Source organism: Crocuta crocuta, unplaced genomic scaffold, assembly GCF_008692635.1.
Source record: "Crocuta crocuta isolate KB4526 unplaced genomic scaffold, BGI_CrCroc_1.0 scaffold118, whole genome shotgun sequence".
Classification (NCBI taxonomy): Eukaryota; Metazoa; Chordata; class Mammalia; order Carnivora; family Hyaenidae; genus Crocuta; species Crocuta crocuta.
This window is the reverse complement of record NW_027551558.1, coordinates 9,780,800-9,792,885: the sequence shown is the minus strand read 5'-3', so window position 1 is coordinate 9,792,885 and position 12,086 is coordinate 9,780,800. Positions and strand designations below refer to the sequence as shown.

Sequence of the window (12,086 nt, the reverse complement as noted above, 5' to 3'; positions counted from 1 at the left end):
CGGCCTCCGCCCGACCCTGCGGCCCTCCACGGGCTAAAGCAGGGCGCGGCGCCCCCAACGGCCGGGGAGGAAAGGGGCCTGGAGGGCACGTCCGGCCACGGCTGCGGCGGCCGGGGAGCCTCAGCCGGCAGCTGCACCCCGTCCCCCGGGAGGGCTGGGGAAGGCCGGGCTGACCAGCGGACGACGGACGGGGTGGCGGGAAGTCGCTTCCAGGCCTGCGCAGCTCGCCTGGCCTTTCCTCCCGTCCTCCCAGCCGGCTCCCCCGCCCGGGACGCCCCGCGCCACTCCGCGCCTTTGGCCCTGGCTCAAGGTCTTGTGATGTGATTAGCAAAGCCAGCGCCTGTCCTCAGACACTCAGCCCTGCCCTGCAGGCCCCGGCGCTCAAACCCTGTTTACTGCAGCCTGGGCGGGGACGGGGGCGGGGAAACGGGCCCAGGCTCCTCCGGGCGAGACTGCCGCGGCAGCCGCCCGCGTGGCCGCTCCCGCCCCCACCCCCACCGCGTCTCCACGTGCAATCGGGATGGAGCCACCACCCACCGGACGCGGGCCCTGAGCCCCCGCCTCCCGGCCGAAGCACCCTTTGCAAGCCAGCGGGGCCGCGCGGCCGGTTGCAATATTCTCGCATTTTGCAATTCCCGCGCCCAGTATAAAACCGAGAGTGGGAGATAAAAGCTTCGCAATTTTCCCTAGCAGGTTCCGGCGCGGGGAGACACGTCCAGGGCTGCAGAACCCTGGTCACTTTAAACGTGCAGGGAATTTCCAAAGTGCAGCCCCAGAGGAAGGGAGTCNTATATAGGGCGCGCTCTCGCGGGCCGCGGAGTTCCAGCAGTCCGCGAGCTGTCGTCGGCTCCGCGCGGGGGGGGCGGGCCGGGCACCCCGGGGCGCGGAGGAGCGCTGTTTGCTTCTCTCTCCTTTTCCCCCCGCTCCGCACTCCCGGGCACCTTCAAGCCAGTCCACGCTGCTTCCCTCTCCCTCTCGTCTCGTCCCCCGGCAAACTTTCGGTTCCTACCCCGCCCCTCACCCGTTATTCGTCGTGGCTCGAGCCCGGCCGCGCCGCCCCGAGGGCTCCTCCGGACCTCCCTGCCTGCAGCGCCGACCATTACAGGATCCAGAAACATGTCGACTACACTTCTGTCCGCCTTCTACGATATCGACTTCTTGTGCAAGGTACGCGAGGGAGGCAGGAGGGGGGAAGGCGGGCCGGCAGGAAGCCCCTCGAGAGTTCTCAGACTTTGCCTCTGCCCTCGGCTTTTGGGGCGCCGCTCTCCCCGCCTTGACTTTGCGGTCGGGGAAAATCCTGGAGTTTGCTGTACTCTGTGTTCGTGCCTTGTGGGCGGGGAGAAGGAGCTGGGAGGAAGGGCGGGAGGGAGCCGCTGTCGCTGTTTAGTTTCTCCGGCGCCGGCCGCGGCCACGCTGCCCGGGGCTTCCCGGACGGGGTTTGCGCCGCCCCGGCTGGCGGCCCACGGGCTGAGGATCACATGTCGAAACCGAGCGCCGCCTGGGGTGGGAGTCGGCTCCTCCCAACGCGAACATGATTCTTCTGCGCGTGGAGGGGTGGAGGGTGGGGGCTGAATCGAAATCTGCAAAAAGGAAGAAGAATCAGAAGGCTTGGAAGTTACTCTGCAACTCGCNGCAGACAGGGAAATCCCTGGCCAACCTCAATCTGAACATGCTGGACAAGAAGGCGGTGGGGACGCCCGTGGCCGCCGCCCCTAGCTCGGGCTTCACGCCGGGCTTTCTCCGACGGCACTCGGCCAGCAACCTGCACGCACTCGCCCACCCCGCGCCTAGCCCCGGCAGCTGTTCGCCCAAGTTCCCGGGCGCGGCTAACGGCAGCAGCTGCGGCGGCGGGGCGGCGGGCGGCCCGGCCTCCTACGGCACTCTCAAGGAGCCGTCAGGGGGCGGCGGCACGGCCCTGCTGACCAAGGAGAACAAATTCCGGGACCGCTCGTTCAGCGAGAACGGAGAGCGCAGCCAGCACCTCTTGCACCTGCAGCAGCAGCAGCAGCAGCAGCAGCAGCAGAAGGGGGGCGGCGGCTCCCAGATCAACTCCACGCGCTACAAAACGGAGCTGTGCAGGCCCTTCGAGGAGAGCGGCACGTGCAAGTACGGCGAGAAGTGCCAGTTCGCGCACGGCTTCCACGAGCTGCGCAGCCTGACTCGGCACCCGAAGTACAAGACGGAGCTGTGCCGCACCTTCCACACCATCGGCTTCTGCCCCTACGGGCCGCGCTGCCACTTCATCCACAACGCCGACGAGCGGCGGCCCGCGCCGTCGGGGGGCGCCTCCGGGGACCTGCGCGCCTTCAGCGCGCGTGACGCGCTGCACCTGGGCTTCCCCAGGGAGCCGCGGCCCAAGCTGCATCACAGCCTCAGCTTTTCGGGCTTCCCGTCTGGCCACCACCAGCCCCCGGGGGGCCTCGAGTCGCCACNGGCCTCGTGCGCCAACAACGCCTTTGCGTTCGGCCCGGAGCTGAGCAGCCTCATCGCGCCCCTCGCCATCCAGACCCACAACTTCGCCGCGGTAGCCGCGGCGTACTATCGCAGCCAGCAGCAGCAGCAGCAGCAGCAGGGCCGGGAGCCCCCCGCGCAGCCCCCGGCGCCGCCCAGCGCGCCCCTCCCTGCCAGCGCCGCCGCGCCCCCCTCGCCGCCCTTCAGCTTCCAGCTGCCGCGCCGCCTGTCCGAGTCTCCGGTGTTCGACGCGCCCCCTAGCCCCCCGGACTCGCTGTCTGACCGCGACAGCTACTTGAGCGGCTCCCTGAGCTCCGGCAGCCTCAGCGGCTCCGAGTCCCCCAGCCTCGACCCCGGCCGCCGCCTGCCCATCTTCAGCCGCCTGTCCATCTCCGACGACTGAGGCAAGGGGGCGCCAGCGAGGAGGAGGAAGGGAAGGCTATTCTGGGGATGTTGGAGGGCGCCCCTGCCGTCGCACCCGCGTTAAGGGGCGGGGGCGGAGGGGGCTACCCGAGTGGGGGTGGTGATAGGCCACGAGCAGACTGCAGGCCGCACCGAGCGCTTGGACTCGAACTCGTGTGCCGGGAGGGGCCTCCACCCCTCCCCTTTCGGTTTCCTCTTTTTTTTTTTTATTATTTTTATTATTACGAAGTTTCATTCTTGTTGAGCAAAAAAGCCAACGAACTTTTGTATTGATGAACAAAATATTCACAACAGGGCAGTTGTGATGCGAACAGAACAAAAAAAACCAAACACTTAAACTTTTTTTAGGTCTCCTGTGAGTTTGGGACTTTAGGAAAAAAAAAAAAAAATCAACCCAGCACCAGCAGCTACCAGTCACCATTCCATATCTTCACTTGAAAGCATTAGTTACAGTCCAGATGTGGGAACTCTTATCTTGACAGAAGTTCCTAATTGTCGTTTGTCTCAGACCAGTGTAAACAAACCAGCCAGCCACCACCTTGCTAAACCTAGAAGCTTCTGGAAATCCAATATTCTACCAAGAATATGCCTTGATTGTAGTCCTGAGCGCCATAGGTTTTTATTTGTTTGACACAAAGTTCTATATGTCTGGAGGAAAAAAAAACGTTGCATTCCAAAGTTTCATACTGGTTACTGGTTTCTTGCCACCACTTAGTGGATGTTTAATTTTAGAACCATTTTGTCTGCTCTTTCTGGAAGCCTCGGGCAGAGCTTAGTTTAATGTTGGGGGAATAACTGCTGAATTTTTAGCTGTTTTGAGTTGATTCGCACCACTGCACCACAACTCAATATGAGAAAACTATTTAACTTATTTATTATCTTGTGAAAAGTATACATTGAGAATTTTGTTCATACTGTATTTATCAAGTATGATGAAAAGCAATAGATATATATTCTTTTATTATGTTAAATTATGATTGCCATTATTAATCGGCAAAATGTGGAGTGTATGTTCTTTTCACAGTAATATATGCCTTTTGTAACTTCACTTGGTTATTTTATTGTAAATGAGTAAAAAAAATCTTAATTTAAGAGATTGTATGTAATATTTATTTCATTAATTTCTTTCCTTGTTTACGTAAATTTTGAAAGATTGCATGATTTCTTCACAGAAATCTATCCTGATGCTGTGGAAGTAGTTTGAGGAATATCTTATGAGTTTTCTTAGAATGTATAATGGTTGTAGCCCATCCAACTTTAAGAAAAAAAAAAAGTGACCACATACTTTGCAATCAGGTTTAAATGTGGCGTGCTTTTCTCATTCCAGCTTTTAAAATTAGCAAAAAAAGAAAAGACCCTTTTTGTTCGTTCACCAATTCTACTGTGACATACTCTGCGTATCTGCGTCAAAAGACATGTAGCAATAATGGGGTGGGGGTAGTCTCACAGTGCCTTTGGAAGGGCCAGAACTTGCCTTAAATCTTCCTCAACCAAATAAGTATTTTTCTATTAGTGCTCGAGAGAATTTGAATGTAGGATGGGTTCAACTGCACAAAAGGAAAAGATATTTACCACTTTTTTTTATATAGATACAAAGTGAAGAGGCCACCTCTTAGTGCTAAAATGGTATGTAGTACATGAATATGCCTTGTTTCATTACAGAAGATTCCAAAACTTGTACTATTTTTTTTGTGTGTGTGTGTGCGCGCGCGTAGAAGGGCAGGAATGCTTTCCTGGACAGCGGATGAATGAGCAGTAGCTTTACTTTGTTTGTACGTAGGTACAGTTGGAGCACTATGTATGTATGTATGTACTCTGGACTACTTTGTCGGAAGTAGGTTTTTGAATGTAATAAGATAAGTCAACTTGAGTTGTAATATATTTTGGGGAAATCAGTTCACTACAGATTGTGGCTGTAAACATTGTACTGTAAATGTTTTGTAGTTTTCCCCCAATAAAATTTTTGGGAAAAAAAGGTATTCATGTGTAAGCTAGCTTTTTTTTTTTTTTTTTAAAGCCAGAACATCCAGCCTTTTAACTTAATGCTGCTTTGCCCCGGGGCATTGCCCAGGCCTTGCAGAGGTAGGGGGCTAAGACTTCACGGGAGCTGGCACGCTGAGGGTTCAGAAGAGCCTGCCCCTATGTATTTTATAGCAAGTTCTTTTAGCTGAAAGGAAGTAATTATTTGGACTGTCAGGGGCATTAGTTAGCTGTTCCCCTTGGTAATAAGATGCATCCCAGCGTNTTTTTTTTTTTTTTTGCTGGGACATCCAGGGACCAGAACGGCTAAGGTGGGGAAGGGAGGAGGGTATCTGGCCCTCCGGCCAAGCGTACTGAGCTTAAGAGGAGGGGGGTGGGTTAGGCTGAGACTTTCTTGGGCTGGAGAACCAAGGTTTTGCCTGGACTTCGAGAAGCTTGGCCGTGTCCTTGTCCGGAGAGGAAGGAAAGGGGAGGAAGATTAAACAGGTCAAACTTATATCTGGGTAATGTTTGTTTATGCGGACAGCTTCCTCGGGGAGTGAGCACACACGATATTTATGCAAAAGGATTAGTGTCTGCTTTAGGCGACTCTGAGTGGCCAGAAAGCAAATTCAACCCAGGCCTCTAGAAAAAAGGAAGAAAAAAAGAAACGGCACCAATTTGTCTGCTGATTCACACACAATTGAACAAAAAAAACCTTGGTAATGTTTTTTTTTTTTGCCCCTACAGTCACTTTCAAGACTTCAAAATCAGGTTCATAAATCAATTCCTATTTTTTTCCCTTCTCCCCCCCGCCCCCACCCCGCCAGTTCAGACCGTTTTTCCAAAGTAGGTAAAGGACTTAGCAATAGTTTGTTTTCTTATCTGCAACAGCTGGGCCCTATCAACCAACTGCTTGCACCCCTGTGCGGGTCTCCCGTGTCCCCCAGCTGATGAGCCTGGCGGGCAGGCGGGCGGCGGCGAGGGGCGAGCTAAGCCCGCCAGGCCTCGGGCAGCTGCTTCACGTTAGCGACGATTGCGCTGGTGTTAACTGGAGCGTTTTGGTGCTTGGCTGCCAAAGGGGACGGGGAACAGTTTCAAAGTTCTCCCAGATGCCCGGCCCCTGGCTAAGGGCCTCGGCCGTGGGGGAGGGGAAGCCTGGGGCCGAGGAGGGCTCAGCCGGCAAGACCCCGCGGGCTCCCTTGCTTCTTCACCATAAAGAATGTGCAATGGGAAGGAAAAGTCTAAAATGCGGTGCTATTTAGGCCAAGCTGCATTTCAAAGGCCCTGTTGCCACTTCATTCCAAAACTTATTTTTCTAAACAAGTGCTTTTGATCGGCTGGAATGTCAGACTTGTTGGGATAAGCCACATTCATTTTTAAAAATTGGTTTGTTTGAAAGCCCAACTGCTAGGATCCGATGTTTTGTGTTGGAGACTCAGTGGAGCATGGAAAGCTGGGGGGAATCATTCAGAAATTTCCTCTTGCCACAGATCAATGGAGGGTATATAGGTCATTGTCTTTCTGCAGCGGCTGGAATTAACAGCAAACAAAACTCTTCTGCTATTGCTTGATCGCTCTTAGGAAAGTTTTCTTGTAAATTAAGGGGATCAGAAGTAAAACTTGCAAGTAAGGACAAGCCAGGATTCCTGTCACGGGCTGGAGAGCGGAACTGAAGTTGACTGGCTCCAAGACGGTGTTACACTCCAGATAAAATTCTTTTGTAGCCAGTTGTGAAAGTGAGCCCAGGATGCGAGGGTGTTTAGAATGTCTTCTTAGTGGCATTGCCCCTGGCTATTTGAAAATAAGGTATTTTGGGGGGGGGGCGCCTGGGTAGCTCAGTCAGTTAAGCATCTGACTTCAGCTCAGGTCATGATCTCACGGTCAGTGAGTTCGAGCCCCGTGTCGGGCTCTGTGCTGACAGCTCAGAGCCTGGAGCCTGCTTCAGATTCTGCGTCCCCCTCCCTGCGTGCGCACACTCACCCTCTCTCTCGAAAATAAATAAACTTTTAAAAAATAAGGTGCTTTTTAAAGCAGCTCAATTAGTACATGCCACCTTCTAGATTATTTCAGAGAAGGGATGCATGCATGGACATATTTGCAGCCCTCACGCTGTCTGAATCTACTACGGAGTATGTAAGGGGTGTGGGGGGGAAGGCCACAGCACAAATGACTGAGGAGGCCAAAGCCCCAGGCACCCGGCCGTGGGAATAGATGGGGATTCCAAGCCCTGCAGAGGCTCAGGAGTCCGGATGAAAGGTCCAGGCCTGGCAGGGCCCAGAGAAGGAAGGACAGCCAGGCACAGCTCTTGGCCACAGCAGCAGAGGATGCTGGGTATTAAAATCTGCCTGGGGGTCCGAGAAAACCTTCCAGGCTGGATGTGTGCTGGGAGGAAACCCAAGGGAGCATTCGAACTGGGAGGGAACTATCCCCTGCATTCACTGCCCCCCAGTTTTGCTCACGGTGACTAGAGCAAAGGAGAGGTGACCCTGGGGGCGCCTGGATGTCTCAGTTGGTTAAGCGTCCGACTTCGGCTCAGGTCATGATCTCACNAAAGGAGAGGTGACCCTGGCCGAGTCCTCTTGAAAGCATAAGTTGGGTCTCTGCACCCTCCTTGACCTGGTGAGTTAGGGGAGCCAACGGGACCCCTAGAGGCCGAGCCACAGCCAGGCCACCCTCCAGTGGTCGTTACCTGATTTAATTGTGTTTGTTTTTTGCTGTTCACACTCTGGGGGATGTGCAGACCTGTGGCTGTCCAGGACAGTTCCGGTGTCGTGCTGCTGGCAAGGCCAAGGAGGAAAAGAGGGAGGGCCAGGGCCCAGAGGCCTGCCCAGGAGGCACCCTGCACCGGGGAGGTGGGTGAGGGGCCGGGCAGCAGGAAGGCACAGCCCCTCCAGGGCCCACCCCTGCCTCGTCGGTTCTCCAACCTCTCCCAAGAGCTAAAGCTGGAAAGCATATGAGTGTGACTGTGCCTCAGGGTGTGTCTGTGTGTTTGGAGAAGGGGGGTATCTGTGTCCCTGTATGTCTAGCTGGGAGCACACATGTTCGAGGGTATCATTCTGTATGCGGGCATTCAAGGTTCTGGGTCTGTGTGCCGTAGGGGAGCGCCGGTGTGTGAGGCTGTCGGCATGTACGTCCTAGAGCATGAGAGGCCGTGGGTGTGAGTGTGGGTATGGGCTTGGGAGTGTCCGTGATTGTACATGTGTGTAGGTATGTCTTGGGGTCTGCGTGTGAGGGGGTTCTGGAATGGCTGCATCTGCTGCTGTGTGTGTGTGTGTGTGTGTGTGTGTGTGTAGGTGTGTGGATCTGTGTGTGGGTGTATCTGTAGCTGCTGCCGTTGGGGGAGGTGTGTGGGTCTGTGGGGTGTGAGGAAGGACCTGTGGGTGCTGCTGTGTGTTTGGGTCTAGCTGTGCCTGCGTGGGGGTGAGGGTGTTAACAACGCCTACAGAGGAAAAGCAGCCCTTGTTAGCAGGCCTCTTTCAAGTTAAAAACTGCTTTCAAAACCCGGAAGTGGCCGCCAGGCTCTCATCTGCTTCCTGCAGGGGGGTGGGCAGAACAGGGCTGAGAGTGGGAGGTGGCAGACAGGCCTCCGGGCCTGCAGGGACCCCAGACCCACCTTACTGCCTGGCACACCTGCCAAGGACAGACGGCCTGAGCCTGACTGCAGGGACGGATTTAGAAACGATTTTCTGGTTGGAGGGGGAGGGGACCCCTTTATTTTCATCTGTACAGAAATAGCTCTCATCAGATAGGAGTTCTTATACCCTCTGGGGTGAGAGGCAGTTCTGAAATAGAAGGAAAGATATTAAGGATTTTAGACAGACAAGAAAACTCCTGAGCTCGCTGAAACCGAGTTTAAAATATTTCTCTAAAAATAAGCTTTGTTTTCCTTGTGGATTCCTCTGGCAGTCGGGCCCTCATGTCAGGGTGCTTAGCTGGCCGGCGAAGCCAGGCAGAATCGTTAAAAAAGCAAGTGTTTCCCAGCCGTGGCCTTGGAAAGTTCTCTGTTTTCCATTTATTAAACTCCCAGTTTCCAGCTAATTAAAATTATTTTCAAATAAAACTCCATAGCCCAGCAATATTTGATGAAACCCAGAATTCCCATTGACCCCGCTGCGGGAGGCTGAGCCGGGCCGTGGGGTGGCCTGTGAGCCCTCCACTGGGCCCTGTGCCAGTTTTGTAGGCAGGAGGGGACCCTTTGAAATGCCAGCCCAGGGCCTGTGTCACCAAATCCCAGCACCCTGGTGGTGACAGGTGAGAGGCTGCTCTCAAGGCAGTCTCTGAGCCCCGCACCACTTGAGAAGGGACTGCGGGCCGTCGGGAACCTGCTGTTTGTCAACCCACACCACTGAGCACAGGAGGGGCGCGCTTCTGGGCAGAGCTCCCCTGAGGTGTGGACAGGTGATCCCCCGCTCGCTGGTTGCTTCCCCCCCCCCACCTTCCTGGCCTGGCCGCTAACGAAGAAGCTTCAGGTCGAGTCAGGCGTGTGTCCCAGGACTGCACGATTCCCAGCTGCCCAAGGCGGCCTGCTGTGAAGCAGAAATAAGAGACGCCGCAGGCCAGGAGGCTTGTCACCAAGGGCCAGACCTGCTGTGATTCCGTCAGACTCCAGACATCCAAGGGATGGGGAGCCGGGGCTGCTGGCCGGGACCCTTCAGCCAGCTCACAGGTAGTTCTTGACTGTCTAGTAAACATCTGCCCTGGAGTGAAAGAGGTGAGCTGACAGCTGCCATCCGCTGCCTTCCTGGAGTGTACCTGTCGTCAGGGTTCACTCATGAATTGGCCTTCGTCCTCTGGGCAGCGGGGTAATACTCCATTATATGGGTGTTTTACACCACATTTTGTTTATTCGCTCGTCAGTTGAGAGACATTGGAGTTGTGTCTGCTTTTCGGCTCCTGTTGAACAACGTGGCTGTAATCATCCGTGCACAAGTTGTTGTGTGGACACGTTTGCAGTTCTTTGGGTTGTACACCTAGAAGTAGAATTGCTGGGTCATAGGGTAACTCTGTGATTAACGTTTTGAGGAGCTGTCTGACCATTGTCCAAAGTGATACTTTGGTTTTCATAACTGTTATGATAATGTTAGCTTTCCCCTCTCGACCTCATGCATGCTCCAAGATGTCCACGTAAGAAACTTCTATGCTATTCACAATAGCCAAAAAGTGGAACAACCCAAATGTCCATCAACAGATGAATAGACAAAATTTGGTATGCCCTTGCAATGGATTAGTATTTAGTCATAGGAAGGAATGAAGTATTGATACGTGGAGGAGCTGTAAAAACATTTCTTTCTGTTAAAAACCAGACACAAAAGACCATATACTGTATGATTCCACTTCTATGAAATGTCCAGATTGGCCATGTCCATAGAGACAACAAGTAGATTAGCAGTGGCCTAGAGCTCACGGATCAATGGGGAGTGACTGCTGATAGATGGGGTTTCTTTTGGGGTTGACAAAAATATTCTGGAGTTAGATCATGGTGATTGTTGCACAACCTTGTGAACATACTAAAATTTGCATATTCATATACTTTAATCTGGTGAGGTTTATTGTATGCGAGTTATATCTTTATTTTTAGAAAATATATATACTCACAGGCTGAAGTCCAGGCTGCAAAAGGGAAGGAGGGGGTACGAGGGAGCCTCGGTCAGGGAAACCGACCTCACTTAGGATCCAAGAAGCCTTTACAAAAGTAAGAAAGGCAAAGGGCCAATGAAAGAGTTTCGAAGTAAAAGGAGCAGCTAGTGCAAAGGCCCTGTGGTTAGAGGATGCACGGAAGGGAAGGAAAGAAGGAGATGGTGCCAAAGGGTGGAGAACAGAGCAAAGAGGCACAGAACGAGGCTGGGGCAGTGGGCTCAGGCCTCAAGAGACCCCTCACCTGCCTTCTGCTTGCCACCAGTTCCTCCATTAGAACATCATATTCTGGGTTCAGTGATTTCCCTCCACTGTTGTTTTTGTACATTATCTTCGTGCTCCATCACAATGCCGATGCCATTCACCTCACTTCATCTCACCACGTGGCCATTTTATCATCCCACATCAGCGCAAGAAGAGTGAGTACAGTACAATAAGATACTTTGTGAGAAACCACATTCACGTAACTTTTATTGCAGCATATTGTTACAGTTCTCTTCCGTTATTATTAGTTATGCTTGTACATTTCTTACTGCGCCTAATTCACAGCTGAAACTTTATCTATCATAGGCATGTATGTGTAGGAAAGAACATAGTATACATAGGGTACTGCTTATGGTGTCGGGCATCCACTGGGGGTCCTGGACCATATCCCCCTCAGAAAGAGGGGGTCACTCTCTCATCGTTATGCCTCATCGCCTTTGGCTTCCCCTTCCCCTCCAGCTCATACGCACAGGTCTCCTGGCAGGGAAATGCCTTAAAGATTCTAACAGCTACTCTTTATGGAGCTTCTCTTTTTTTTTTTTTAATTTTTTTAATGTTTATTTATTTTTGAAAGAGACAGAGCACAAGCAGGGGAGGTGCAGAGAGAGAGAGGAAGACAAAGAATCTGAAGCAGGCTCCAGGCTCTGAGCTGTGAGCGCAGTGCCCGACGTGGGGCTCGAACCCACGAACTGCGAGATCATGACCTGAGCTGAAGTCTGATGCTTAACCGGCTGAGCCTCCCAGTGGCCCCTGGAGCTTCTCTCGTGAACTAAAAGTTTGACATATGTTAAGGACAGTCCTTTATATCTACCCAAGACTGAGGTACTATTACTATCCCCATTCCAAAGATGAGGAAACTGAGCTCAGTGTACTTGTCAGATGCCTGAGACCAAAAAGGCTGGAGCAGAATTCAAAGGACTCTAAGCTGTTGCTCCTTCAGGTCTCCTGGGGCTACTTCTCTCACTGCTCTCTGCCTTGGCTTTTCTTACACTGTCTGTAAATCCATATTTCCAAGAAGCCTTCCAGGGTTGCATTCCAGGGCGGTCTGTTTCCTGCCTCATCTGTGCTTTTAAAATACTACTAGTTTGGGGCACCTGGGTGGCTCCGTCAGTTAAGCGTCCAACTTCGGTTCAGGTCATGATCTCGCAGTTCGTGAGTTCGAGCCCCATGTTGGGCTCTATGCTGACAGCTCAGAGCCTGGAGCCTGCTTTGGATTTTGTGTCTCCCTCTCTCTCTGGCCCTCCTCCACTCACACTCTGTCTCTCTCTCTCTCTCTCTCTCTCTCTAAAATAAACAAACATTAAAAAAAATTAAAACACTACTAGTTCAAGTCACACATCAGCTCAAAATCC

At 53.0% G+C, this 12,086-nt stretch overlaps 1 protein-coding gene across 1 annotated transcript; it reads left to right on the top strand.

Annotated features, from left to right (window-relative positions):
• Positions 1-795: 795 nt before the first annotated feature.
• Positions 796-4,853, top strand: ZFP36L2 (ZFP36 ring finger protein like 2). Its single transcript, XM_077749289.1, has 2 exons — positions 796-1,167; positions 1,637-4,853. Exons 1-2 carry the CDS (start codon positions 1,117-1,119, stop codon positions 2,852-2,854), a joined length of 1,269 nt encoding a protein of 422 aa, XP_077605415.1. The 5' UTR covers positions 796-1,116; the 3' UTR covers positions 2,855-4,853.
• The last annotated feature ends 7,233 nt before the right edge of the window (positions 4,854-12,086 follow it).